This window comes from Odontesthes bonariensis, chromosome 9 (genome assembly GCF_027942865.1).
Source record: "Odontesthes bonariensis isolate fOdoBon6 chromosome 9, fOdoBon6.hap1, whole genome shotgun sequence".
NCBI lineage: Eukaryota > Metazoa > Chordata > Actinopteri > Atheriniformes > Atherinopsidae > Odontesthes > Odontesthes bonariensis.
The window spans coordinates 12,790,202-12,817,974 of record NC_134514.1 but is presented as its reverse complement, the minus strand read 5'-3'; the positions used below and the strand labels follow the sequence as shown (position 1 = coordinate 12,817,974).

The 27,773-nt window shown below is 39.6% G+C and overlaps 1 protein-coding gene across 4 annotated transcripts in view; it reads right to left on the bottom strand.

The window, feature by feature from the left end:
- Positions 1-27,773, bottom strand: part of pitpnm3 (PITPNM family member 3) — a 104,515-nt gene that overhangs the window by 5,914 nt on the left and 70,828 nt on the right. For 3 of the 4 annotated variants that reach the window (XM_075473171.1, XM_075473172.1, XM_075473173.1), the window contains exons 7-16: positions 26,174-26,296; positions 25,213-25,394; positions 22,532-22,689; positions 21,529-21,699; positions 13,366-13,563; positions 13,067-13,215; positions 9,381-9,497; positions 2,486-2,602; positions 2,255-2,403; positions 1,926-2,075 (exon numbers count right to left, since the gene is read on the bottom strand). In XM_075473171.1, coding sequence (XP_075329286.1) covers positions 1,926-2,075; positions 2,255-2,403; positions 2,486-2,602; positions 9,381-9,497; positions 13,067-13,215; positions 13,366-13,563; positions 21,529-21,699; positions 22,532-22,689; positions 25,213-25,394; positions 26,174-26,296 — 1,514 coding nt within the window. The remainder of the gene's footprint in view (positions 1-1,925; positions 2,076-2,254; positions 2,404-2,485; positions 2,603-9,380; positions 9,498-13,066; positions 13,216-13,365; positions 13,564-21,528; positions 21,700-22,531; positions 22,690-25,212; positions 25,395-26,173; positions 26,297-27,773) is intronic. The other variant, XM_075473174.1, reaches the window with a different exon arrangement.

Here is a 27,773-nt window from a genome sequence, read left to right as displayed (position 1 = left end):
ATAACATCAAACACACACAAAGTGATTCACTTTGACCAGTTTCGGCAATTTTTATGGAGGGGGCCTTGGTAAAGGTTTAAAAATCCACTTTTCATAGTTTGTGTGTCTTCTGTTCACTCAATTTTCCTGTCATCAATGAGGCAATGAGCACAAAAAATAAGTGGATATTTGAATTATAATGCACAAATTACAATTTCTCAGTCAAAACATAAATCAAGAGGATAACTCACAAAAATAAGTAGCCCTCCAAAGGTTATGGTGAAGATTTTTTGGAGGGCAGCTTTTGTATAACCTGCAAATACAATCACGCTTCCTCACAAATGACCATGGTGTGTTAATCCAGTCCAGTCATAATTAAGTGTCAGTGAAAAAAAGTCGCTGTTCGGAAAGAAGAGATTAATTTGATACATCCCTTATTTTAAAAGGCAGACTTACAACACAACCAAGCTGCTGGTGCTGCTGCTCTACATGGCTCTGACAACGTCGGTGGTTTAATCAATGCTTCTATAGATAAGTCCAGCTGTATTTGAACCTGCCGTATTTCTGTTCAGATATGTGAAAAACACCCCACAGGAGTTCACATTTACATCTACTATATGCAGACAGTGTTACAACCATTAAAAGGCAATGTTTCAGAGCCACAATCTTAACAACGCAGCCAAAGTCCCACTGTGGCAGCTGAGTCAACCCAAGATCAGATACACTACTTCTCAGCAGCATTCAGTGAGAGAACTGCTGAACTCACTCCTGTAGCTTTCTTTCAAAATGCATTTGCACAGCTTTGTGCCTGATAGACACAGTTGAGGGTGCACCAACACTGATTACTGTCACCACTGCGCATGCTAATGTACTCGGAACAATGCTCATTCCTCATTCATGGGTCAGAGGAAATGTGAAAGTTCTGAATGGTAACAAAAGAAGGAAAAAAGTTATCTTGCTGTGGCCTTTTAGAGGTTTGAACTATGTCCATTTATAACACCATACTATTTAAAAATGTTCTGCCACTCTTTGTCACTCAGTGGGGTTACATGGCACTGAAAGGATCAGAATATTGGCTAGATTACAATAAAACTGAGTTATTAAGTTCATGTATAAACCTTAATGGGACAATAAATTGGATTGGATCGGATTACTCGCGATTGGATTAAGACCCCGAGATAACTTGGTTGAAAGTCAAATTAAACGTGCTTGTAGACGGTGAAGCACGTGGTGAATTAGACTTAGCGTTCTGCGCATGCTTGAGATTTTTTCCCAGGATCATGAACCGAAAGTCGGAAGAGACGATATTACTGTTGTTGTCGCCGCCGTCGGAAAGAAACAAACAACGCGATGGAGAATGTGTCGTTGTGCATCACGTAGCTTCTTCTTGCTCTTCGTTCGCCATTTTCTCGAAAACCTGAGTTTGTTGTTGCTGTTGGTGGTGGTGAAGTGGTCAACCGGAAGTAGCTCTATTAGCAATAGTTGAAATGGGTACAGCGCCACCTATCGTATCGGAGTATGACATGCTTTGTGCCTATGATTCGATTCATTCACCGCCATATATCCAAGGATAATTAGCCTTGCTCAAATAAGGAGCAGCTCAGTCTTATTGTAATTTAGCCAATAATCCGATCCTTTCAGTGCCATGTAACCCCAATGACTGAATACAAAAAAACTAGTCAGCTCTGAAGTAGAAAATGAGAATTAAATAATTTGCTAAAACTGTACTCCCTTTTTGACTGTGAATGAGAAAAAAACATTGTATTTTACTAAAAACAATAGTTGTTCTAAAAATCTTTGATACATACTTTTAGTACATTTAATGACCATTTCTGAATGGAATATGATCTTCTTAGTTGTGCTGATCACACTAGTCTAAAAACATTTGCACATTTTATTAATCTCATTGCCACACACAAGCACATTCAGAGCCTGCAAACAGTTACCTGACAACATCAACAGCTCCAGGGCGGACCTTGGGGTCACTGCCCATGATGGAAACGCTAGCAGCAAAAGATCCATCGATACTGAAGACCACACACTCCATGCCCCGTGGCAACACAGTCAAGTAGGCCTCCGCACTGGATTGATCCCCCCTTGCGTTAAAAGGAGAGAAATTATGTGACAACAAGAAAATGTACCAACTGCACATGGTTGTTACTCTGTACTCTTTAGCTAGAAGCTCACACATTCTTACAGAACATTTTGCCACTCTTTTTCTCTGCATTGCTACATCTCATTTGTGAATGCAACAGTCTGCTAAATAGTGGCTTACTTGACCATCATCTTAATTGGATAGACTCCCAGGCCAAGCTTCTTGCTCTTGGGTACGGTGTACGTGACTCTACCACTGCTGTTGGTCACCTCTGTGTCAAAGTGCACCCAGCGACCGGACTGAGGCTGTGTCATCAGCAGGATGTCGACCTGAGAGAAGGGTGGGTAACAAGTAGAGATTAACATAAGCTTTAGTCTGTAGTGGTGATGGAATAATGTTGCTGCTTTTCACCTTTTCTCCAGTTAACGTGACCATGTCCAAGGGGCCATACATGAAGCGACCGACCAGAGTCTGGGGTCCATCCTCAGTGGCAATGACATCATTCACTCGGTGGTTGGCCGTGACATTCTACATTCATGACAAGAAGGAGCACAGCAATGGTTATTCAGGACACTATCATGGTCCAGAAGCCCTGAGATGCAAAACCCACCAGCACTTATGATCACTTATCACTTGTCTTGATAAATGTTGCTCGGCTATCAAACGTTCTTTTTCTGTGTTTTGTTGTAAATGGTCCACACTTACAGTATATAGCACCTTTTAAATACTTTACATGTGCTTATCATTCACTCATACAGCGCTTCATACCATATATAAGCAGTCTATATACAGTATGCAGCACTGTTTTTCTACAATCATTCTCTGATTGTATGTGGAGCAAAGTGGGGTTCAGTGTCATGCCCAAGAACACTTTGACAGGTGGATGCAATGGGGATCAAATTGCCAACATTTACATTGGAACACAACCACTCTACCAGCTGGGCCACGGTTCCCAAACCAAGAGTGGTGATTTGCGATGCTCTGAAGTAAATCTTAGCTATCACAGATAGAGATCAATAGTTTAGATTGTTTTTTTACACGTTATTTTAACATCAAGAATTAAATTCCCTCTCTTGTACTCAAACCGTAGACTGAAATTTTCCACATGCCATGTAATTAAAGATGATAAAGAGAAGATATGATCAATATTTCAAAGCTAACAATCAGTGAATGACCACAATATAGCACAGTTTAGGACAGCATGCTGAAATATTTACAGGATCACTTACAATGACAATTAATTGGACAGCTACAATACCATGCAGGGCACCTGAAAGGTTTTTTTGGACAACTGGCTTTTTACAAACTTCCTTTTGATATCAAAGAACCTGAACTTTCTGTCAGACAAAGGTTGTTGAACTGAGTTTTCCCATTTGCAATTAGCAGGCAACTAATAGAGGGAAAATTGTGCTTATTCTTATAGGTTATAATTGGTGAACACACATCACATTCACCTCATTAAAATGGAAGAATTTCACATTAAACAAATCTGTCTTGCCTCGTTACAGTGTGTTTAGTCTATACTTATTTAAATTACTGCAATTTAACATTGGCAAGCCCTTATATATTCCTCACATCCTAAAATGTACAAAAGAAATCTGTCAGATATGCTAGAATATTTTTATCATCATGAGTAAATAGAGAATCATTACAACTGAGTTGCACAAAACACAGAATGATGATAGTTTTTGCAAATCAATTAAATGTACACAAACTGGAGTAGTCAGAGCAAACCTTCAACACAGAACCAGTTATCTCCAGTGCACTTGTACACAGTTTTTCAGGGTACCTGAAGTGACACCCTTGTGTCTGCTTGAGCTCTCACAAGACTCCATTAAAAGCACTTGTCCTTGAATGACTTGTCATTACAAGCCTGTGACAAACAGTCAGTGAGAGGGTAATCATCTAAAGTTTTCCCATCTTTTATTTCTCAGAATTTAAAGAACAACCATGTACCTCAAAAGTGTGCACTGAGGAACATTACAGAAAAGCATGTTAACCCCATTTGAAGCTTCCTTGTCCGGTTTATGTCTGAAAATGAGCCACCAGCCAAAAACCCTAATCCTAAAATCTCCTTTAAAATGGCTGCATTCAGCAATATTTCAAAATAGCATAATATGAGCCTTCACTTTAACATGAACTATTTTACTCAACACACATGCTTTTTTTTAAGCACGCAGCTTTAAGACTTACTGAATTTTCAGTTGTCATTCTATAGATTTGAATTTATGATTATAAGGCCATGCTAAAAGAAAAAAAGTAGTATGCCAGCAGAGGCTTTATTCTTGCCAAAGTCAGCTACTGATCTGAACAACGAGCTTGACTGACAGCTGTGGGAAATGAGAAGGAAACTATTCATTCCAATTGTAGGTGTATTGTAGGTGGTAATTTGGACCAATTCTAGCAACCCACTGGACCAGCTGGTCACTAACACTATGAACGACACACTGGATATGAATGAAAATCCAGCCAATGTTCACATCTCTACAGACAAACCAGGCACCCCTTAATATGGAGATTGCTCATATCACAACCTTCATGGTAAACACGCTGGTAAGGGAAATGACAAATAAAGTTGCTCACCCTAAAAAAAGCTTCTTTTTTTTCCATTACCAAATTAGCAGGAATGGCAATACATGTATACAGTCTAAATTTGTGAGTGGCTAGTTTAACTGAAACACAAAACCCCTATGATGAACACTATGTTTGGACACCGTGTTCCCTTGCCCGGACGCGGGTCACCGGGGCCTCCCCCTGGAGCCAGGCCCAGGGGTGGGGCCCGCCGGCGAGCGCCTGGTGGCCGGGTCTGTGCCCGTGGGGCTCGGTCGGGCACAGCCCGAAGAAATGACACGGATCCCCCTTCCGACAGGCTCACCACCCGTGGGAGGGGCCATAGGGGTCAGGTGCAGTGTGAGCTGGGCTGCAGCCGAAGGCGGGGACCTTGGCGGTCTGATCCTCGGCTACTGAAGCTGGCTCTTGGGACGTGGAACGTCACCTCTCTGCTGGGGAAGGAGCCTGAGCTGGTGCGCGAGGCTGAGCGGTTCCGGCTAGATATAGTCGGACTCACCTCGACGCATGGCTTGGGCTCCGGAACCAGCCTCCTCGAGAGGGGTTGGACTCTCTTCCACTCTGGAGTTGCCCGCGGTGAGAGGCGTAGAGCAGGTGTGTGCATACTTATTGGCCCCCGGCTGTGCACCTGTACATTGGGGTTCACCCCGGTAGATGAGAGGGTAGCCTCCCCCACCTTAGGGTGGGGGGACGGGTCCTGACTGTTGTTTGTGCCTATGCACCAAACGGCAGTTCAGAGTACCCACCCTTTTTGGAGTCCCTGGAGGAGGCACTGGAGAGTGGACACCCTAGGCCGCAGCTCGATGATCGACTTTGTGGTTGTATCGTCGGACTTGCGGCCGTATGTCCTGGACACTCGGGTGAAGAGAGGGGCGGAGCTGTCAACTGATCACCACCTGGTGGTGAGTTGGCTCCGCTGGTGGGGGAGGAAGCCGGTCAGACCTGGCAGGCCCAAACGTATTGTGAGGGTCTGTTGGGAACGGCTGGCGGAATCCCCTGTAAGGAGGAGTTTCAACTCCCACCTCCGGCAGATCTTCAACCATGTCTCGGGGGAGGTGGGGGACATTGATCCTACTGACACGCCTTCCGATGAGGAAGCAGAGTTGGGGAGCTCGGACGTGGGACCTCCCATCTCTGGGGCTGAGGTCGCCGAGGTGGTCAAAAAACTCCTCGGTGGCAAGGCCCCGGGGGTGGATGAGGTCCGTCCTGAGTTCCTCAAGGCTCTGGATGTTGTGGGGCTGTCTTGGTTGACACGCCTCTGCAGCATCGCGTGGACATCGGGGGCAGTGCCTCTGGACTTGCAGATCGGGGTGGTGGTCCCCCTCTTTAAAAAGGGGGACCGGAGGGTGTGTTCCAACTATAGGGGGATCACACTCCTCAGCCTCCCTGGTAAGGTCTATTCGGGGGTACTGGAGAGGAGGATCCGATGGATAGTCGAATCTCGGATTCAGGAGGTGCAGTGTGGTTTTCGTCCTGGCCGTGGAACAGTGGACCAGCTCTATACCCTCCGCAGGATCCTGGAGGGAGCATGGGAGTTCGCCAAACCGGTCTACATGTGTTTTGTGGACTTGGAGAAGGCGTTCGACCGTGTCCCTCGGGGATTCTTGTGGGGGGTGCTCCGGGAGTATGGAGTGCCGGACTCCTTGATATGGGCTGTTCGGTCTCTGTATGACCGGTGTCAGAGTTTGGTCCGCATTGCCGGCAGTAAGTCGGACATGTTTCCTGTGAGGGTTGGACTCCGTCAGGGCTGCCCTTTTCCGATTCTGTTCATAATTTTTATGGACAGAATTTGGACACGTTGGAGAGACTATGTTTCTCGGCTGGCCTGGGAACGCCTCGGGGTCCCCCCAGAAGAGCTGGAGGAAGTGGCCGGGGACAGGGACGTCTGGGTCTCTTTGCTCAAGCTGGTGCCCCCGCGACCCGATCCCCGGACCAGCGGAAGATGATGGATGGATGGATGGATAGTTTAATTGAGCTAGCAAATATTGACTTTTCAGTCCCATCCTGTCAGTTATTTACCTTCATAAGCTATTTAGCAGCCTCACTGAGCTAAAGCAAAGCTGTAACTGAGCCAGATGATTTCTGGGTTATTTACATGAGGTGCCACTAGGGTTGGGAATAGTTTGAATATCATCAATTCAGAAATCAACTATTATGATCTACTAATCAACTCCTAGTTTCAATTTTACCCCTCAAATCAAAAATGTTAGATTTTGTATTAATAGGAAGCATCCTCACATAACTCAGGCAATATATTTGTAACTTCTTATATTAAAGCACAATATAATCACAAAGGGCTGGTTCAACTTACACAGGCCCTGAGAAAGTACCCTTTATTTGCTAAATGACTGTCTAACGAGCAGAGGATCATCGAACCTACAAAGCAATCTTCCAGGACCTGTTTATGAGTGCGGTCAGGAAATGAAAAGAAGTGTCCACACGCTTATTTTTTCTATGGATAACTGGTACAAGGTATTTTCTAATTGGCTTCTATTTGCAGTTGTATCTACTTCCTAACCTCAGGTGCCTCCCATGTTGGCCCCATCGGATACCAGCACAATCTTTTCGTTGGCCATATCAGCTGACATGGCTGAAGACATACTGTGGCCTCCACCAGTCTCGCAGTAGTCTGATTTTATACATTTTTCTGGGACATACAAGTCAAATCAAGGTCATGTTTTTTTTTTTACAATAAATACAACAAAAAGATCAGAAGTAATGCAGTTTGATCAAAATTAACAACCAGGATGACAATTTGCTACTAGAAAAAAGCTCTGCTGTTCATCGTCTATACTTTTAAATAAAATAATGAGCAAAAAGCTTGCTTCTGCGATCAACCGTGTTGTTGTATTTCACTGTTTCACAACACATGCTAATGATAATTGATCTAAAGGATGTGAAACTTAACAATGAAATTAAACATTTCCAGCTGCTCTCCTGCATTAGCTTTGTCAACAGTTAATTGTTTGCCAGCACGAGGTCTCACTGAGACACTGACAGCAAGCCCTCAGAATGAGCACACATATACACGTGTGTGTGCGCATAAACAAGTACAAAAAACATCTGCCTGCAGCTTCATGCTATGAGGAGAATGGATGACTAAAATGACCAGAATCAGAAACAAATGCAAAAGTATATAAATGACTCAATGAATTAATCAATATGCCAACAAATGTGAATAATAAAAAATAAAAAATAACGTCATGCATTAATCTATGTATAAAATGTCACATAACATGTAAAATTTCAACTTCATTTAAGTTTGTACTCCTTTCTATTTATAACAACAATAAGCAATTACAAAAGACAATAATAAAAATACAAATTTGTGTAAAATTTAAATAAAATACGAAATAAATCATTTGGTGCGCATGAAAGGACAGACAAAATGTAAGGGGAATACAACACAGAAATAAATAAAAATTGAAAAAGAAGTGTAAAAAAACTGTATGAAAAAATAATATAAATTAAATATCAAATTGAATACAGAGAAGTATTTACATACTTTTCTAACTGTTTATGATTTAGGCAGTATTAGTCCTCCATAGAGGAGGCCGTCTAGTGATCAATATCAGGTTAGATTTACGTGACACAGCTCAGTGCTCTGTGTGGTCATATGTGAAAGCAGCAAAATGTCACCATCCACTCACAGGAAAAAAGTGTGAAGGACATCAGTTACCAAGAGCCATCTGTGAAAGTGCAGCAGGCACCAAAAGTAACAACAGCCCCTCCAGTTTCTTCTCTCCAGCTGTGACAACAACCTCTTATCCAAGTAAGAAATATCATAGACCCCAAGTGCCTCTTAACAGTCAAACCGCAGCAAACGTGCTGGATGTGCACCGACTGAATCAGCTTAGCACTGCTTTAAATCCGACTGTGTTCAGGAGCAACAGCTTCAAACACCGACGTCAGAAAAACTTTTCTCAGCCAAGGTGAGGCATGATCAAGTTGACATTGAAAAACTCGAATATAACCATGTTTCCATGGTGTTCTGGGTATACAGTTCTATTTATAGCCTCATGAAAAGAAAGCAGTTACTAACTTTGGGTCTTTAGAAAAAAAAAAAAAACATGACCTTGATTTGACTTAGAAAGGTAATTGTGTGTGTCTGCCTGCTTCAGAGCTACAAGGTAAAAGTGTGGGAGTATTATAAGAATTTCAGGCCACAGTGTAAAGCCAAAATCAATGTCATTATTTCTGATAACTACATTTCTGGCTTGAATGAATGGACAGCATTGTGACAGCCTGAGATATGACATTTTATGTGTAAAAGAACATGGCAGCACAGCTCGGGTTGAAGTAGCTTCTGAACAAACCACAAGACATTTTTAACAACGTCCTTTGGACAGAGGAGAACATTTTCACTTCTTCCTTTTAAAAAAATTTAACGCATTTTAAGACCAGATGATTTCTGTAATGCTTTCATATGAAAACGCTTGGAACTGAAGGAGGGTGTACTTTCTTTTTCAAATGACTGCAAATTTTCTCTCAGTCTAGAGAAGAACCCTCTTCTTTTCACTCCATCATCCCTGAGTGGGAATATCTCTGAGAATTAGAACTTTATCTATTAGCAATCTATTTATTTATTAGCAACTTTATCATAAATATCCCAGCTTGTGTGAAGTCCTGTGGTAAAACATTCATGAGTTAGTCCAATTACTGGCAACCACAAATTCGTAACTCTGTTGTCATTTGAGCAAACTGGCATAATACTGCATTTGTAGTAAAATAAAAGTACCCGCAGTTTGACGTGTGTCCTTCTTCTGAGCCACTTTTCACGTGGGCTGGAGGGAGAGAACGGAGCGGAGTCCAAGTTGTCGGATTCCTGGGTCTTCACACAGTCACATCGCATGAGCTGTTGATAAAGACACACGGCATTTCTACACACAAACCTTTAAAAGCGCATCCTTCAGTTAAGCAGAAAGCACAGGTTTGTCAACAAGTAATCAATATAATCTCAGCTGATGCACTGAAAAGTACAGGAGACAATGATACATGGAAGGTTTACCATCTGAGGCCATGAAACTAAATTTGCAGTAATGTTTAAAGATCATAAAGAGAGTAAGAGTAAGAGACACTGGCTAAGAGGTGATTTGCAGTACTTCTGTAAAATTACTGGTCTCTACTTGAATGGGGCTCTGCATATAATTTCTGACTCAATTGGAACTTAATACGCTCGCAGTTCCAGCAAATTTTCTTAGACACATCAAACTTAGGCTGAACTAAGTACATGAATCAGCTTGATTCTGAGAAATCTGTTCTAACATTCACTGACAAACCTTTAACATGACACGACACCAAGCAACTGTTACGACTGGTTTGCCTCTATCATTGCCCTCATGTTTTCTAAGAAAGGCTTAGTAGACTGTGACAAGCTGAAAACATAGTTCTTTATTTTACTCCTTTGGAGGTTTTAATGATCAAAGAGTGTGTGTTTTCAGAGGCATTTATTATGAATGTGATGGTGTTTGAGGATTTAGTGAACATCCTCCTCCTCATCTTCCCCATGACTTTGGATGTGAGAAAGTGGCTCAGTCGGTAGATGTTTAAAGCTTTTGGTTTTACACCATCTTTAACGCGAGATATATACTGTAGGGAGTGGCAGTACCATAAAACTCCACTGATCAAGGGTTATATTCATATGACTAGAGATCCAACCCAAACCTAAAACATGCTGCAGACCATTTTAAAACCCTAATCCCCTTTAAAAAGAGTTGGCATTGCATATTCAAATCTGACTTTTGAATGTTGAAGTCATGACCTTTTGCATTTATTCATAAACCAACCAAAACTGCATAATCAGCAAATAATTTTTTCATATTTAAGTCATAGAAATCTGTTCCAAGCCTGATAAATTGGCTTCCCTTTGTCTGGCGCTCAGCTGTGATGCGTGGCATGAATCCTAAACAGTCGCACATGAGATTACTGTGTGTCATTTATGGTGACTGCACCCTGTTTTACAGACCACTGCACACTCTGGATGCTTTTGACAATCACTCATCACGGCTAAATCAATTGTCTTTTATATGATGTACCGTGTTCTTCATCACACGACTCTGAACTAGATTTGGGGAAGACATACTCGATGCTGCCTTGCAAAGATTTTACACTTACACTAACTTAATTAGCAGTTTTTGTGTCACTTCTTGTTTGTTGCCAGACCTGCTGCTCATAACATGTTTCAGGTGTCACACGTGCGAGAGGAACACTTGAACAAATAAGCAGTCTCCTATTTCAGTGTTGTGTTGTTTGAGAGACAAGAAGACATCATTAAATAGGAACATCTGTTCCACAAGCAAAGTAATTTCGTTCAACAAACTGGCAAAACAAAATAAATAGGGCTGGGACTTTAGCACGTTAATTTCGATTAATTAACTACACACATATTAGCGCGTTAAAAAAATAACGCATTTTAATCGCACACTATCTTTTTTTTTTTTTTTTTTTTTTTTAAATACAGACGGATGGACGCAAGTCAAGCAAGACTGATCGCACCCATTCAGAAATTTACTGATGATGAGGGCTGACGAGGGGCTCGTTGTGTAGCCAATATATTTCATGCGGCATTAAATTTCATCTGGGCGGAATGAAAGAAAGATATGTCTGGAGACTCAACAATTCCGGTCATTGTTCCCACTTTCTACCCCACGTTCTTGTTGGTATATTTTTTCAGGTCACAATGTTTTACAGAGAATGAACTTTTTTTTTTATTTACATGCTTTGGGGTTTGATCAATTTCAACTAGCGTCATCTGTTTTTTGTGACTGATCAGCTGACCTTTTGTCTCAGCTACTAAAGCACTGCTTCACCATTTTGAATCAATTGTATGCAACTATGTGTGCTCACGTGAAGATGACAGATTGTTGGCCTGACAAATTACAATATTCGATCACCATCATAACTTTCTGTGGGTGCCTCGGTGATACAGTTATGCTATGTTTTTCAAACAAGGGAGATGGAAAGCACAAACTTCAGATTAAAACAATGCACTTGGTTTCAGTGGACATTAAAACTGCATCCATTAAGGACTCTTTGTGCCCTGATATGTAACTAAATATGTGGAGTTTACTATGTGTGGAGTCTGTCTGCAGAAATTGATATTCCTTTCACTTCCTTTTCCCTTCACTGAGTAAGATAACTGTAGTCTTGTAATTTTAAGTCTCATTTGTTGTGGTGGATTTAGAGGCTTAGGAAAACATGAGACTGCAAAAGACAGTTACTCGAAACTAAAAGAGGTGCTATGAAAGTGTTAGGTAAAAAAAAAAAGATTAGTATGTATGTAAAAACAAGAAACTGTAGCTTTATCTTTAAGTACTAAGTATAGTCACTGCAGAAAAAAGCCCTCGTAACTCTTACCTATGAGAGGAATGCAATGATTTAAAAAACAGTGAGTTACTAGGGAGGTAGAGCTCTACTGTTACACAAAAGGCTGAAATAATCTGCTTGTAATTACCTTTAATCAGTCAATTGATTACTGGTTTGTGATCTAAGGGTCCCTATTACCATGACTGTGTTGACCAACTGCTCAAACCCGTAAATCATCAACATTATTATTAGAAAAAGTTGAAGCTGTTAAATGTTGTTAAATGGACTTTGTTTGGTATTAACTCTGTTTTTATCTTAGTAAAATAGCATACTGTATATGATTATCAAATATATCTATATATATATATATATATAAATATATATATATATATATATAAATATATATATATATATATATATATATAAATATATATATATATATATATATATATATATATATATTTATATATATATATATATATATATATATATATATATATATATATATATAAATATATATATATATATATATATATATATATATATATATATATATATATATATATATATATAAATATATATATATATATATATATATATATATATATATACTAATTTTCCATCTATCAACTAAAAATTTCAACTCCTCCGTACAATCTATCTCCAACAAAGTGTTACACAGTATTGTGTAGAGTGTCAGATGTTGTCCTATACCTTTACGTTAAAGTAACTAACCATAACATTTTGTTTAATATAAAGTGGTGTAGAAATACTAACTATCAAGAGCTGGGAATACTCAAGTAAAGTACTCATGTAAATGGCACTGTTGGAGTGAAAGTATTTCCAGTATTTCGCCATTGCACATTTCTAAATTTGCTTTTCGAATATGTAATGAAAAAGTTTGTTTCATGGAGTAATATGTTTACTGAGCCACAGCAACTTGACTCATAGTTCTCCCTGAAAACCTTGTTATTCTGTAGTGTAGGCACAGAGATTAATTCATGGCATGCTAATTTAATCAGTGTTTTGTGTTGGTGTTCTAATTATAGAAGATGCTTCTCCAGGTCTGTGAAGCTTTCTGAGGAGAAAATAATAACTCTATCAGCAAGCCTCTCTTACCTGCCGGAGAACAAAAGCAGCTACGTCAGTGGACTCCCAGTAGGAGGCGTGAAAAAGGTGAGGCAGAGCCACCGTTGGGAATGCGGTCAGCACATCAGGGCAGTACAGAGCATAGTCCAGCCTCTTGGAGCCCCACCATCTACTGGAAACTGAAACATAAACACAGTTTCTGTCAGAAACAGGACCGAATCCAAAGTCAGTTTAGAATCTCTGAAACCTAATCAACTTGAAATTGTCTCTGAGAGATAAATGAAAGAGGACAGTGTGGCCTTTCTCTGTCTTATTTCCCTCCCACTCACTGTTGGTGATGGTGTTTCCCAGTTGGCTCAAGGAGCAAATCGACATTTCACTTTCCACACTGGTCACACTTGTTCTACGGCCTCCCCCATCTCCTCCTCTTCCTTCAGTCTTTGTCTCAGAGGACTCCTGTGAAGCTTTGCCTCCATCAGATTGCTCACCTTCCAAAAATACGCTTGGATGGCCTTGGATACTATCTGCTATTGAAGGTAAGGGAAGAGACAAGGACAAAAGAAAAAAAGAAATGCTTTGATCCCACAACAACTGACTGCCTGAATCTTTAAATCAATGCTGTTATTTGCCTAATAAGTTCTGTGTATTGAGTTGCTCTGTGTTTGGAAAACCAAAGACAAGCACTAAGTAGAAATACAATCACAGCCCACAATTATTCTAATCAACATGGTACCCTGTTCATTTATTGGCTTTGGAAGACCAAAAGATCTTCTCACTATTTTTCTCAGTCTGATATATGTTCTGTACAAAGATCTTCGACATAATAGTTATTCCACAAGTGGAGACATATTTCATCAATAAGCTGTTTTTTGGGTAAAACAAAGGTCAGCTAAATAGCACGTTCATCTTACATTCTACAGTACAGGCGTGAAAAAATAGGTACGAGTAACATCTCAGCAACACAATGAGCAAAATGATTATTTTCAATTCTTGTACAAAAAAAAACGATAAATGTGATTGTTCTACAGTAGAAAAATTAAGAACTAATTTTGCCTCAGAAGCTAAAATAATACCAAACAGTCTGACATCAGATTGCTGAAAAAAACTTTCACATTTCAGCTATTTAGTGTTTCTTTTTCTTATTTCTTACATATAAGCTTTGTCTGTTTTCAGTACCCCAACAACTGTTTCATGGGATTCAAATTTGAGTTCAGATGTAGTAATTCTATAACCCTCCATCACAGACTTGCTACTGTGGAGGATATTAACCTTTTTAAAAGATCCACCAAGATCCAATGTTCTCAGATGATCTTTGTAATGATACAGAATTTGCTGCTGAATCTCAGAGGGTAAGATTTCGAGCCCATTCAATGCAGGACTGCTATGCTTTCTTTGAAGCTTACCAATCTGCTTGAGAGGTACAGAGGCACAACGGGGGTTCAAAGTTGATGAGTCTCAGAGTTGACAGCAGAGTTGGTCACGGAGACATATTCTTCTACTTGTGTGTGTGTGCGAGAGAGCTGACACCGTGGAAAATGCTCTTTCAGACACTGCTGTCACACCTCAGATTCTGTAACTCCTGCATGCTGTTTGAAAGATGCACTCACGGCTCTACAACACCTCTATTTAGTTAGTAAGATAGAAAAAGGTGAGCAACAGTGAGAGCATAACAAGGACGGTGAATGTATTTTCTCTGCACAAAGTTGAATTTGTGCAGTCGCTTTCCAATTGCAGCATTTAGACACCAACGGCTTCAAGAATAACCTGCAAATTCTGTCGTGAGATTTAGAAGGATTGCCTCAAACTGACATTTGAGATCCTCACCACTTGTAGATGATTTTTTTTTTGCTCTGAATTTATTTCCTCTAAATATATCAGAGATCTTTTCAAGCACTTGCTATACTCAGAGATGGCAAATACCTATTTGGTGAGGGCATCAAAAACTTCCTGACATGTTGAACAACGATAACACGTTATCCTTTAGTAGGAATTTTTCAAAAGAAACAAAGTACGAGACAAGTTCCTCCGATCTGCATCATCAGAATACTTCACACCAAAATATGCATTTCCATTTTATAAACTGTTAACTGGGCATACAGGACCAACTACAATGCTTTACAGCTATGCACGGACTGTGTAACTTTAAAGAGGTCCTATCATGCTTTTTGTTTTCTTTTCTTTAGTGTCATTATGAGGCACCCTTACTCAGCGAGTGCTTTAAACAGTTCTTAACATAGAGTTGAGATTTGAAAGCCCTGTTTCACATTCCTGTTCTGATTTTCAGAGGTTGTTTTATTCATTTGTCTATATTTCTTCTATTTAGGGTGTTGCCGATGGTTCATTATTCTGCCATCCACGTGACCGATTTAATTTTTTGCTTATTCATAAACTGTGAAAATTGTCAATGTTCTCGATAATTAGTTTCAAAAGCCAGAATCCATGACGCATGTCATAACAGCTGCTCCTATTAATTTCTATTAGACAAGATTCACATGGATGCGATGCTTTAAAACTCGACAGTGGGTGGGCCTAATGTTTGATATTATACACCTGACAGTCATTCAGGTGATTTGTTTGACACCTCCTCTGCCATTTGAAAATTTGATCGACTCTCAAGGAGGAAATGGACCCAGAATTGAACCTAATGCAACCTCAAAGTAATTATGTGTTTTATAGCAAAAGTTCATAATAACTGATTGTATACTTGAGTTCATAGCATCTTCATCCTTAGAACAAAGGAATCTCATACTTTTTAAAATACCACTTCTTCCTATGAATAAATACAGCTCTGTGAGTGAACAACACAGCTTTGAGAGGTCTTTATTGTTCTACTATGTAATGCTGAAAATGGAACACAATTTTGAAGAGGATTTATTATGACACTGGAAATGGTTTTATTCATGTGTGACTGAACCTTTTTATCATTGCCCTCCAGAGTGTCCTGGAGCTAAAATGTCTTCCTCATTGACTTCCTATAACTTTCAGCTAAAAAAAAAGTGAATGGGATATAGTCTATATGCATCAAATTTTTGCCACAAACAAGTGGAGACTCAAAGGACAGATGACCCTAGTTCTGTATATCGCCTAGCTGCTACCATTTTGCTGTAATTAATGTCAATTTATGTGGGATGTAGTGGACTAGATTTAAGGTGCAAATGTGGAGGTGGAACAGGGAGCAGTATTGTTGAGCAGAGCTTCGATTTAATGAGAACAAGTGTGCCCGCTTCCCTGCAAATGTAAATCAGAGTACGTCATGTCTGGATTGGCCTTTTTATTGGAGACGATTCTCCTGCATCTCTGGAGAGAACAGATTCCCTGCAGTTTCCCCTGACAGAGTTTTCTGTGATTACATCACATCGACTCTCTTCAAACACCAAAATTAGTATTCCATACATTATCTACACGTAGAAAGTGTGTGTGCCTGCTTGCCACCAGTTCCTGCAACTGGCAATCCGTTTGTATACACAAGTCAGATTTATCACATAGAAGAATACGTTTGATTAATGAATCAGCCAGGTACTCTGGGGGTTAACCCGATGACAACTGGAATTGGTTATAAATAAGTCTCCAGCAGTCACATGTGCACGTTTGGTTTGTGAAAGATGAGCAGCGGCAGCAGAATGCAGATAAACCCTTGCTCTCACAGACTTGGGTGTGAGTAATAAATCCCCTCAGTCGTCGCAAAGACCAATGTTCATTTGGATCTTACATTTACTGTGTACATATAGGTACTTTCAGATTAGATGTTAGATTTTCAATCTTTTGAGTCTAATTGGGAATAAGTGGGGCAGAGAATACATTTGATGCAAAAAATCAGGTGTTAATTATGAAGGAAATTTAAGTGTGGTATTACTCAGGGAGAAGACATGATACAATAGATTTTCTTTTAGCAGGTAAAATGGAAAATCCTTTCTGATAACAGTTTCTGAGACAATGGTGAGGTTTGAGGTTAGAACAAAGGTAAAGTGATTATGGCTCAAAATTATGACTTTTATTGCATATTTTTGGAGCAAAGAAACCCTTTGCTGTCACTTAATTACACAAGATATAGAATATCAAAGCATCTGCAGGAATTTCATGCTTGATTTCACTGTAGTTTTACTATTTTCTGAGACACAAAAATGGTCCAGTGCTCCAAGTAAACCTAGGAATCCTTAAAATGGAAAAAAAAAAAAAAAGCAGAATTTGATTCCTTAAGGTGGCTGCCAGAATACAGGTGGGGCTCTTTTAGTTATCACTGCTATTTTTACTACTGGTAATGACGTGCAATGACTTGTTTAGGTGGCTTGGTCCTTTTATTTTTAATCTGGTTTAGGTCATTTTTATGAGATGTGCCAGACCTTTTTTTAAATAATCAGATTGAATGTTGATGCTGTAAAGGCCCTCTGATTTGATTAAAAATGTCACACTGAAATATTCTATTCAAGCTACTACGACAACAACAGGATGACAGAAGGAAATCCTAAGTTTTATTCTATCAACTATCAAAGCAAGTGTATATATTGCATGTTGTTTGTGCTAATTAAAGCAATTATATCTGCTAATAGAATGCATGTTCACACATGTGGATGGTCCCACACAGCTACACCCTCAGCAATCTGTCATCATTAATGAACCCTGCACAAAACCTCTGAGGAGCCTTATTTTCTTTTGCACATCTTTGTCTTTCTTTCACAGTTCAAAGAACAGAGAGAAGCAGAAAGAAAGATCTGACAGACAAAGACAGCGATAGAGAGGAGGCCGCTGATATATTTTTATGAAATACACTTGAAAAATTTAAAATATTTCCGCTCTGGAGGAAGAGGAGCACCTAAATCTGAGCATTTTGAAAAGATGAGGCATCAGGAAATCAGGAAACAAGGACATTGAATGGCTCGTATGAACGCTGACAGATTGCCATTCAAGCTTAAGGCAGGCGATAGGGAAGCAGCTGATGAAAGCAGAACAAGAATGAGTAGAAAATTCATACTTGGAAGATGATTGCTCTGTGGCCTTGAAACATATTTCAGCCAAAATGAGAACGAAAGAGACTTAACTCAGCATCCTCTCAGCCTCCGTATTCATTCCACAATGATGTCATGGTAATTAAAGATACTTCACCATCTTTAGATTAAAAAACCATTAAGAATGCATTCAAATCTGACGGATATTACTATAATTCCATGTGCATTACGTGTCTTGGGTGATCTTATTTCCCATTAGACCATAGCTAGAAATCAATAGGAGGAGGGCTCATTCACTCCGTATTAGCAGCATTCATCATATTAAAAGCTCCACTGTTGACGGGTGTTAATGTCAAAGTCATTCTCATAGGAGCCGGATTTGATTGGCTGTCCATGCCTTCATAACCAGTAATTGCTATATTACAGGGCAGGAAATGGGTGACGAGTGCCAGTTTTTCTTCTGTGAGCCTGCACCTGACTGGTTTTAATTCAACACATAATCTAACAGCATCCAAGCCTGATCAATGAAACCGTGCTGCAAACCCATAATTAAAACCTGCGTGTGTAGCTGCAAGCTTGTGCTGTGCATCTGCCTTTACACTCCATCACCTTTATAAGCACCACTGGCTCAGGACATTCTGCCTTCTAACTGGTGAACAGGATTCAATTAATATTTGAAAATAACACATCTTTGGCATCCAAATTATGCAGGCAAAACAGACATGTGTCATATTTTTTGCTCACAGGTCCCACAGGAGCAAGAAGCAAGGATTAGTCTCAGGCTCCATGTTTAATCAACAAAGAAGCTGATTGAGGATTATGTCTAAGACATCAAAAGACTGACAATCAGTGCTATTAGGTTAGTGAGAAAACCTTCATTAGAAGTTGATTACCAAACAATGCAGGCGTCATCTAAAAGTAAAGACTTTTAGGCATTCAAACAATCATTTCCATTATGTGATTATTTTGACGTGCTTTATTAAAACTTAATTAGTGACCACTAGCTAAAACTGCCTCGCCAAAGGTTTTAGTGCACATTGGAACAAGTCACAGACACCAGCAAGAGGACCCAAGGGGACGCTGTATTGCAACATGGGTGGGAACTTGGTCATTCCAAAAACTCGATTCTTCTCTTTCTTTTTTGTTTTTTATTAGCCATTTTGTTGTAGATTTTTTTGTCTTTATTTAGAGAGGAGAGGATTTCTCCTGCGACACTTTCAAACGAGTCATCGGCCTTTTTCTCTCTCTGCACTGACAGGAACTTTAACATGCTACCTGAAGCCTGTTGAGTCTCAGATGTAGCTTCTGGGTTTTATTTTTTGCAAGTCTAACCTTGTGGTGAACGTCCACTCCTGGGAAGATTGTCAACTGTCATGAATGTTTTCCACATGTGTAGTCTTTCTCACTGGAGAATGATGGACCCTAAATTGTTTGGAAACAGCCTTACAACTCTTCCAAGATTAATGGGCAGCAACAGTTGCTTCTCTAGGATCATTGCTGATGTCTTTCCTCCTTGGCATTATGTGAACACACATCTGAATGCCCCAGATCAGCAAACAGCCAAAGCCTCTGTTTATATAGATGATTGCTAACACACTTGATGATGATCAGTTACTCAAGTGGATTTGATGAGCAGCACCTGGCTGATACTTAACATCTTAATTCCCATAGAAGTAAACACACTGCTTCTGCATTTTGGCTTAATGTTTGTTGAATAAATAGGCAAGGCAAGTTTATTTCTAGAGCACAATTCGTACACAAGGTAATTCAAAGTGCTTGCCTAAATAATTGTACAGACACATTTGAGGTTGTTTTTATATCATTTTAGGACCCGGTAATGAAAAGATGATTTCCATTATGTCCTGATAAGTAAATTTGAATTAAAACAAGGTGAACTTTCTTTATGTGAATATATATTTTGGTGCAAAACCTAAAATTCTTTAAAACCAATACAGAAACTGACAACTAACCAATTTAAAACTGAAACAGGTGAATTTGACTCTGTCCTTGAGGTTTTTCTAAACACTCCTAAGCGGACTAAAAGCATCTGGACATCAGGATCAGGTCATTACAGTGGTCGTGCCTGCTCATTATAAAAACATGTGTCGGTTTTTCTGTGTCACTCAAAGATAGTAATGGTTACACTTTGAGGTAATATAAAGGAGATTTGGAGTCAAACTTCACATGAGCCTTCAAGCATAGAGCTGGGTCAGAGACCAGACCAAGGTTTTTTTGATCGATGGATTGGGGAAAGTCCAAGAGAATTGAATTTTGTGTCCATCTCACTCTGAGCTCAACAACCTAGGGCTAACATTTCAGATTAATCTTGGTTGAAGCCCATATTATGCAAATATACAGGTTCAAAATGTTATTGGCAATATTAAAACATTAAAAGTAAGTATCAATTTTAAAAAAAGTGGTTTTGGATGCACCTTTTATCTCAAATGTACTGTTTTAGCTCCCGCTCAGTAAAGACTCCCATTCCCAAAAAACCCAGTCTGCTCTCATAGATCAGAAACAGCAGAGTGCAAAGGAGCTGTTCATTCTTTGTGAACCTAAATAGATCCTTCAGGAACGTCTAAGGTTATTTTAGAGGATGTACAAGCTATCATCAACTGCAATTTCTCTGCCAGAAAGTAAGAGGCATAACCATTAAAATCCTCATAACAGCCTCAAGTGAAAAAGTTAAAATATGAATAGAAAAAAATCCTCTCTATTCTTTCTTACTTTACTAAAGATTGATCATGAATACAAGATGAAAAACTAAAATAAAAAGGAAATTAATTCTTGTTGATTGATCCTCTTAGTTAAACTTGCTGTATTTCTAATGGGCACATTTAGGGTGAAATAATAATTTCAAGATCAAAAACTCTATCATATCTAGATTCATGCTCATAGGCTGTTGGCACCAGCGATTGGTCCTTGTCCTACTTTCTCTCTCTGTAGGTGGATAAAGAGATGAGGGAACCAGGCGATGCGTCATAACTGCTGTTTAGAGTGAGTCTCTATGTCCCAAAAGTGGGCTAAATATGCTTCAAATAAATCAGCAGCTCATTAAAAATGCTGCCTCTACAACTAAGCCTTCCAGGGAGATTATAGTAATAATGTGCTATTTATCTAGTAGACATTTATCTCACTTACTGTACCTGGTCCTAACTGAGCAGTGTCACACTGGAGGTAGTACAAGCCCAGAAGATGAAGTTTAATTACTTCAGACCACAGGCTTTAGGGAAGGATTTAACTCTGCCTCGACAGGATAAACTCATACAGATGGGATCAGAGATCCATGTGTCCTTCATCCATATCTGTGAACATGTGTGCTTGTGAAAGTTCACATTAGGAAGACATAGGATCTTGGATTAGTGTCACTTCACTCCCAATAGCAGCTCTCTTTAAAGCTTTTGCATCAGCCTTGAAAATGCTAAATCCAAAAGCTTATTAATATGTCAATACAATGACACCAGACAATAGATTAGGCAATGAAATATTCAAGTGAACCAGATCTGCCTCACTAGAAAATTGATTTTCAGGTTCAAATCCCCACCATACCTATGAGATGTGAGCGTCCATCTCCAAGAGGATAGCGCTGGTAGCGCGGCACAGCAAATGGTGGCAACTTATGGAAGAGGGGCTGCAGCAGTGGCTCAAGTCTGGAGGCAGATGGATCCGATGGGTAAAAGAGGTTGAAGATCTGAGAACAGGCTGGATGAAGCTGGCTCACTGACGGACACAAAACACAAGAAAAAAAAACCCAAACAATTAGGAGGACATTTAATGACCTTTAGTCAGAGGTGTTGCTGTGTCTGATGTAAAACTGCATTTAATGTGGTTCAGAGGGTTCATCCAAGTGAAAATTCACTTGAAAACAACTTTTCTATCAGAGTAGAGGAACTTGTCGGAAGTAAACTACAAATAAGTACTGCTTTTTTTCTTCTTTGAACAACAAACACAATAAATAAAAATCAGAGGGAAACTATTTAAACAAACTAATTCCTTTAAAATGAGAAAAAAAATGAATAATGGGGAAAAAATGTCCCAAATGCAATCAAATTTCAAACTCAAAATTTTAGGAGATAGTTTGTTGTTTTTGAGATGAGGTTGTGTTAAGTGTTTATGAGTATTCACTGTCTTGCACAAAAAAGTGGTTAGAGCGCTTGCAGATTGGAGGAATTCAAATTGGGAACAAAGCGAAGGACTTCTCAGTATAAAGCCACAGGCCTCAGTATTAGGCTTATTTTCAACATCTAAAACAACTGAAATGTTACCTTTGTGAAACATTAGTGTACTTTGTTGCAGTTCTATCAACTGAAAAACCAACGTATCCTTCCACTGATCCTGCCACTGATCATAGCATCCACAAATCGACAAAATATCAAAAATGAATGATAGATCTGTGGGTGTGCAAGGATAAGTACGTATAAATGCAGTTCTTTATTGCCCTAACCTTTTTAGAGCTGAACTGAGATAAGATTATGCTAAAGTTTATGTTTAATGAAAATAGCTACATAAATAAAATGACTGTTGTATGTTATGCATGTGTCTGAGTTCTTACCCTGAACAGCTGGTAGCACAGTGCGTCTCATGGCCAGTACAAGGCCCAGGGGGCAGCCCAGCAGAAAGCAGTCTGACACCTCAAAGTCAAAACGTCCAGGGTTCAACACCAGACTGGTGCTACTGCCGCCACGCACCTCCATACCTTCCTGCATCATACTGGAGATTAGACATAAAAAACATAATGTTTTTATAAATACGATCAAAACTTTGTGCCTTTTCCTTTTTCACTGTCACTGCTGGGGGCTACTTTAGCAAAACAACAAAACATAGATTTTCTTTAGCAAGATGTGATGGTTGATGTGAAACAGGACTAAACAGTCTGGAGGAGAGACATGAACATTTGAAATTCATGTGATGTAGAGTGGACAAGGTTTCTAGTAATTTAAATGTTGTAAAGAGTTCGCTGGTGTGTGTGTGTTCATAAAAGTGTTTAAGCTAAGCATGACAAAGGCTGACTGGTCAAAGGCTAATGTATTTGTGTTCAGCTAAACATTTTTTAAAAGTGTATTAGGGCTTATCTGAAAGATTAGATGTTAGTATTGTTAATATTGAAACCGGGAACTAAAGCGGCTGTATTGACACGGATGAGTCAGAGATCATTTTGCTTTGCTCTGATTCAGATGTTGGCTGGTTTGTTTTAAAGTCACTGTCGGCATTGAGCCTTTATGACTCAGACTGAGCAGCTCTTCACTCAGCCTTTACAGGCTGCATCACACTGACAGCTGTTTGAACAGCCGAGCGGTCACTGACACATCCTCCGCTGCTGACTGACTCGATCCCTCTCCTTAACAGCGAACCAACATTTCCCAATTAAGTCCTACATGTGGAGGAAGGATTAGCCGAGGATCTCCAGGCGTCTGTAAAAGTCAAATCAGTAGTGCTTTGATTGCTTTCTGCTGCTATTTTGGTTTTTGTCTTCTCTCTCATGTCCACTTGTCCACCTATTTGCAACCAAAAATGTATTACTGCAGCAAAACATCTCAAGGACAGTACTTCTAGTGTTGGTGTGTGATTCATTGAATATTAATTATTGCTTAAAAACTACAAGGACCACGGGGATGAGCATGATTAGCAGGCTGGATAAGCTAATCTTCTCTCCCTCTGTAAATACTCTCGTCCAATTTTGACATGTTAAATTATTTTTCAACAAAAATCCATGCTCTGGGTAAGTGTACTTTTCATACTCCAACTCATACAAGATTGCTCTCTATTGGGCCTCAGAGACTGTTCCAGTTAGTACAGAAATTTAAGGGCTGTCTTTGCCAGCTGGGTGGCCTTTTTTTCTGTTTTTCCAGAGAAATAAACTACAAATCATGACAAATATATTCAACAAACAAGACAAACATGCCCATTATGGGAATTTTAAAGAATTTCTAATTGCACATGATCATTTTTTTCTTCAATTTAGACTAAATCAATTTCTTAATGTTGACAATTATGTCCATTTGGGTTTTTTAATGTTTTTTCACAACTTGCAGTTATCTGTGATTTTACTCACTGTCTGTATAAAGATCACTAAAATTCATGAAAGTGACCATCTCTAGCCAGGACAGATGGAAAGCATGGGAAAAATTAAAAATTAAATCGCTCTTGATTTTCTGGAGCACACCCTCAGGAGCCTTAATAAAAGCAGTGTTATGATCATGAGAACATGAGCTCAAGGGCACTTTCCAATCAGAGCAAAGCAGAGCAAGATGCACAAGGATACATCCCAAACTAAAGGTAGACAGCCAACCAAGAGAGATTTGATGTCCTGCAATAGGAGATTTAATAAGCCCTTCAGATGATTGGGAATATCCACTGGGATGTGTAAGAGCAAAGAGCACAACCAAGAGCAGAGGTTTCTCTCTACTTGCCATTCCTCTGGCTTAATAAGGAGTATACCAGGGAGTGAAAGGTAAGAGGTGCACTGCCATGAACTGTGTGGCATCACTGAGGATTGATGGGATCCTATAGTATCTTTAGTGGCTATAGTAGTGTATGCCTAGCGAAGTATCTGACCTGGAATCGCAGCATAAGTTCCTTAGATAGAGTAAACACGACAGTCGTACCCCTTTCAGCCCATCCCTGCCCAGCTAAATTCACCCACAGTCTGTGCTCAGACTGTCTGGAACAGGCACAATGGGCTATTTATAGTCCATCTGTCACAGGTAGGCAGACAATGCAGTCAAGCTGCAAATATTGATAAAAGCAGGGGCAGGACAGGGTGACACTTAACAGAAGAACCTGGATGATAGGCCAGCACACAACATCTGGGTCAATGCATGAACCCATGACATGGTAATCACAGAAATAAATGGTAGAAATTTGGTTACAATTAATTACATTTAAAAAAAAAATGTAATTATGTGATGTAACACAGTGGTAAACATGCCTCTTTCCCAACTTTTAGAGTGTGTTGCTGCCATCTAATTATAGATTTGTTTAGATTTTCAAATTACAATAGAGTTGTTCAATGAGGACACTGAAAGGCATTACTTTGGTTCTCTCACTCTTTGGTTTAAACAAGTTACAGATTTGGATTTAGTTGCTTTTGAAAAACTTCTGTATGCAAAAACACCAATGCCCAAATCTGTCCTGTTTACTTATATCTCTGACCCAATCTAATCCTAGCACACCAGACATATAGATAAAGAAGGATCTAAAATGTTTAAATGTGGCTTGTGTGTTAGGCTCCACCTGGAAAAAAAGTTGTGCTGGCCAGAAGATGAGGTATCTCCATCATACGAGTCACTCTGCTTGCGGCTGAGCGGCGGCCCGCCCTGCCCTTCATTGGGAGCAGAAATATCAATGTTGCTCTTACTCAGCCTCTTGCTAGAACTCAAACCAGGACTGGATTCCCTCAGGAGACCAGAGTTATCCTGAAACAAAGAAGGAGAATGTTGAAATTGCTTTCAAACCTCCAGTCACGACTGTGACTGCTTCAGGAAATCATATAATATGATGGCGATTTATGACGTGTTTTCCCAGGTGAACTGTTCAGTGTGGGAGTGAGAAAATCTGTCAGTGCAAGAGTGAATCTATTAGTTGTGAGTGGATCTGAATAGCAAAGAGATGAAAGAGAAACTAGGGATAATGCAACACTTAACAGGGAGGAAAGGACAAGAAAAGAAGAAAGAAAACAAGCTGGTTTAGGATGTCAGTTTAGCATACACGACATGATGAATGTGTTTCAATCACAGGAGCTACTTTAAATGGTGCTCACAACGATGCATGCAAATTAACCCTGGAAAAAAACTGTGAGGCCCACATTCAAGATTAACCTCTACCATGACCACAAATTTGTGAATGAGACTTCATAGAAATGCAATATCAAGGACACTGCCATTGAAGTTAAAAGGAGTTAATGTGCTGAAAAACTGGACCGAAAAATATACACAGCAGAAGCAAATTTTATGCATGAGAGTCGCCAGGGACAATAAAGTTGTGCTAAGGACATTGCTACTTGTGTGCGTGTTCTTTCCTGCAGCAGTTAAGTCCACTGATGAATACAACGTATAGCAGAGGCATGCAATCTTGCTCATTTGCAGTGATCTCTTAATCATACAGCATCGGTAAAATTTTCACTCACCAGCTTTGCTAAACCCCCAAACAACCCTGTGTGCCATCATTTTGTTATCTGTAAAACATCAAGCTCTACCTTCAGGCTCTCAGTGCTGTTGTTCCTGCTGCTGTTGTTGGGGCTGCTGGGCCTCGGATGGTTGCTGAAGCACAAAGCGTCAAAGCACAGCACTCCACCCACACAGTCCCCCATCAGGCAAACCTGCTCCGAAAACATACAATTTATACATCCTCTTCATGTGGTGACTTCAGACAGTGACAACCTCAGCAGTTTAAGCCTCGTGTGAACATATTTTAATGGGACAGGAGAGCATGAAGCTCACTACACAATTCTGTACAAACACCTATTGTAGTAGTATACCTAAAACTAACTGTAATACCATGTGTTTTGTAAGTTGATGTATTCAGATCTTACGACTGCTGATTAAATTTGAGAAATGAAACAGACGTCTTTGTGTTTGTTCCTGTCATTATCCACCCGATTTGTTTTAGAGCAGCGAGCAGCTCCTCCATTTCCTTTGTGCATTGCATTGTTGGACAAATTTGTTCAAGAAGAAAACAACAAACATCTTAATGAAGTGTTAACATATTGTTTAAACTAATTACAAGCAGTCCTTTGGGAAGGAAACAACCTCACATCAGCTACCAAGTTATAATTCTGATTGAGGGATATTCGGAATATCAAATAATTACAAAATGTGCCACAGTGGGTTTCAGCACATGAACGATGAAATAGCTGCTAAGTCAAAATTGCTAACAGGTACATTTATAATAAATTAAATCCATATGAGAATGTTTGACTAATGCTTGGGTCCAAGTGTTGCTCTTCTCTTCATTCTGCTGACACAGTATAAACACATCATTAATACTGTGCTTTTTTTTAATAGCCCTAAATTCAGTTATTTTTGCAGCATGGCTATACTGTGTGTACATCCACATAACCTAATTAGAATTGGTCTATGGTGTTGAAGTTTTCTGCTTAAGTTGTCATTATAACCAGCTTGTTTGTTGTTAAAATATGAGAGTGCTGAAATATTTATCTCCAGAGTTCTTAAATAAAGCTAATAACTAGTTAATAAATATGTAGAAAAAAACTCCTCAGCGAGAGAGGGATGGGCAGGGATGAAAGTAGATCATTTTCAGTTGAGTTGAGTTATAGACAGCAGAAGGAGGCATAATCATGAAAGTAATAACTACCAGAGAACACAAGCGCTATCTATACACATGAGTGAGAGCCAATAAACAATAGATAAAGTGATGTAATTGCAATCATTGTAAGGGGGCTGCTGTGGCTTTTTAGTGACTAGTTGATTGACTGGCTAATCAAGATGGTGTTGGCCAGCAGCTCTTAATCACCATCGTAACCTGACAAAATGCACATTTTTAAACAAGCACTACAGTCACTGAACTGCAGCAGCTAAGAGTACAGATATAAGTGTTCAACAGCGCTGTCTTTGTGATTCCACTTACAATTGTTTACATATTTTGTAATAAGCAGAGTGCAGAGGCCTAATGTCTAAATTCACCACCAGTATGAACGGTCTTCTGTGCAGCTCATTACCAAGAGCCTATAATCACATAGTACAAGGGAGGGAAATGATGCACTTAAGACTTGAAGGTTTCTGATGAGGTATTCTCCCACAGTTTTCATAGATTACATAGCTCACTCATTATAAGCA